This window comes from Lactuca sativa, chromosome 2 (genome assembly GCF_002870075.4).
Source record: "Lactuca sativa cultivar Salinas chromosome 2, Lsat_Salinas_v11, whole genome shotgun sequence".
NCBI classification, from domain to species: Eukaryota; Viridiplantae; Streptophyta; class Magnoliopsida; order Asterales; family Asteraceae; genus Lactuca; species Lactuca sativa.
The window spans coordinates 196,357,859-196,360,660 of record NC_056624.2 but is presented as its reverse complement, the minus strand read 5'-3'; the positions used below and the strand labels follow the sequence as shown (position 1 = coordinate 196,360,660).

Sequence of the window (2,802 nt, the reverse complement as noted above, 5' to 3'; positions counted from 1 at the left end):
CTTTTCACCATCCCCCAAATCATGACATTTGTTATTTAATTATGGAAATATTAACTACATGGATTAGTTATCACTATATGTCACTATATGGAATCACCGAATACTATATGCAATTTATTTTTGGTAAAAAAACAAGGATTTATTAGAACTTTAACATTAGTTGACCAACCAAGTTGAATTTTTTTACTTTAGAAGTCTACAATCCATCAACTCATCACTACAATTTCTATTCTTTATTGTTTTCTTCATTTCTTGATTAATAAATTCGAATTCATTGAATTGAATGTTCTATAACCTAACATCATTAACAACAAATCAAACACGGGTCCAGCTAGGATTTCCCAGTTCATCAAAATAGTCTACTCCTCTCGCGTTTTTCAATCTTTGCTTCAAATCTGTCAAGTTTGAAGTTGAAGCACCAACACACTCTCTTCTCAGTTCTCTCTTCGCATTTTTTATATACAATTACTGAAAAGGTTTCGGGTTTATCATATTTCTTTCTCGAATATTGTAATCCTGGGATCAGATTTCTAGATTGCTGGTCTCGCCCTTTTCTCTTGATCTAAGATACGTACTACTCCGACATCTTTACTTATTTGATTTGCGTGTTCGTATCCGAAGAAAAATTATTTAATCGCATGAAATTACTGCAATTGTGAGTTGGATGGCTCAATTATCTGAACCCGAACGGTCTCCCAATGTTCAACAAAGGGGTTTTCGACTTCAAGCTCCACTGGTGAGTCCCGCTTCTTCTTTGACTTCTTCTTGCTTACAGCTTCTGTCTCTCGCGAGGATTTAGGTGACGACACCCAGATGAAATGAACATTTTTTCAGGAATTGTTGGCATTACATGTAAAATAGGTCGTGTGATTTCTCTCTTTACAGAATCATTTGGTTCGTGAGCTGTATTTATAGATATCCTGATGAAATCGAAGAGAATTTTCAAGAAATCTTGACATTAGTCATTACTCACGATGTGGGTTTTTGTCTCTTTTAACTCAATTGTGTGGGGGATTTTGTTTTCATCAGAATTTGGGGATAAAAAGCTTATATCAAATGTAATTTGTTTTTGGATTTCTTGAGCATACCTATCTCCGCTCTCTCTACCTAATGTCTGTTTCTGTGAGCTATGTGTACGATCTATCAGCCTAGTTCGAATGTAAAAGCTTCAGTTTTGTTGTTTCTGTTGCCATCGCTACATGCTTGTCAGCGAAGACATCAGACTTTAGGTCTTTTTCATAAATCATCGATTAGGCTCTATTCTTGATGTTGTTTGTTAAATCTGCCGAATTAATTTGGTTACTAACATCGAGAAATGATTCAGGTGGAGTCCGTTTCATGCTACTGTAGAGTCGATGCAGGCTTAAAAACAGTAGCAGGTGCCAGAAAATTTGTCCCCGGATCAAAACTCTGCATCCAACCCGACATCAACCCACGAGCACACAAATCCAAAAACAGTCGCAGGGAAAGAACCAGGGTCCAACCCCCTCTCCTCCCTGGTCTCCCAGACGACCTAGCCATCGCGTGCCTAATCCGGGTCCCACGAGCCGAACACAACAAGCTCCGATTAGTCTGCAAAAGATGGTTCAGACTCCTCTCAGGTAACTACTTCTATTCCCTTAGAAAAAGCTTAGGAATGGCAGAAGAATGGGTGTATGTGTTCAAAAGAGATCGTGATGGGCGTATTTCTTGGCATGCATTCGACCCCACCTACCAACTATGGCAGCCCCTGCCACCTGTCCCGGTGGAATACGGGTCGGCCCTCGGGTTCGGTTGTGCGGTTCTTAGCGGGTGTCATCTTTATCTCTTTGGTGGTAAAGACCCGATTAAGGGTTCCATGAGACGTGTTGTTTTCTATAGTGCAAGAACAAATAAATGGCATAGAGCTCCCGATATGCTTAGAAAAAGACAGTTTTTTGGAGCTTGTGTGATAAACAACTGTCTTTATGTAGCGGGTGGTGAATGTGAGGGGATTCATAGGACGCTTAGGTCAGCAGAAGTTTATGATCCGAATAAACACAGATGGAATTTTATATCGGATATGAGCACTGCTATGGTGCCTTTTATAGGGGTGGTTCATAACGGGAAGTGGTTCTTGAAGGGGATCGGGGCCCACCGGGAGGTTTTGAGTGAAGCGTATACCCCGGAGTCTAATACATGGGAGTCTGTCACGAACGGGATGATTGGTGGTTGGCGGAACCCTAGTATTTCCATGAATGGAAAGCTTTATGCTTTGGATTGTCGCGATGGGTGTAAGATTAGGGTTTATGAAGAGGATACGAATTCTTGGAAAAGGTTTATTGATAGTAAGGTTCATTTAGGGAGTTCGCGAGCTTTGGAGGCTGCAGCTCTTGTTTCATTGAATGGGAAGTTGTGTATTATTAGAAATAATATGAGTATTAGTTTGGTTGATATTTTGAGCCCTGATAAGCAAGTGGAGAGTAATCCTTACCTTTGGGAGAATATTGCTGGAAAAGGTCAGATGAAAACATTGCTCACGAATATTTGGTCAAGTTTATCGGGTAGAAATAGTCTCAAGAGCCACATTGTGCATTGTCAAGTGCTTCAAGCATGAAGAAACGTGTTTTCTGTTTGTGATAGCAGTTGATTCAACGGCTGCAAATAAGAACACAAAGATGCCTTGTGATGTAGTAGGGCATGGTGGTAATTGGCAAACTCAGAGATAAGTTAGGTCTTGTACAAATGGTGAGAAAGCAAGAAACTTTGAACTCATTTTGAGACTGTTTTGCCCTTTTCAGATATTGGTAGCATATTTATGAAATGAACTTTGTGTTGATTACA

General features: G+C 40.0%; 1 protein-coding gene across 1 annotated transcript; it reads left to right on the top strand.

The window, feature by feature from the left end:
- Positions 1 to 301: 301 nt before the first annotated feature.
- Positions 302 to 2,802, top strand: LOC111899811 (F-box/kelch-repeat protein At1g55270). The gene is made up of 2 exons (XM_023895674.3): positions 302 to 736; positions 1,325 to 2,802. Exons 1-2 carry the CDS (start codon positions 665 to 667, stop codon positions 2,573 to 2,575), a joined length of 1,323 nt encoding a protein of 440 aa, XP_023751442.1. The 5' UTR covers positions 302 to 664; the 3' UTR covers positions 2,576 to 2,802.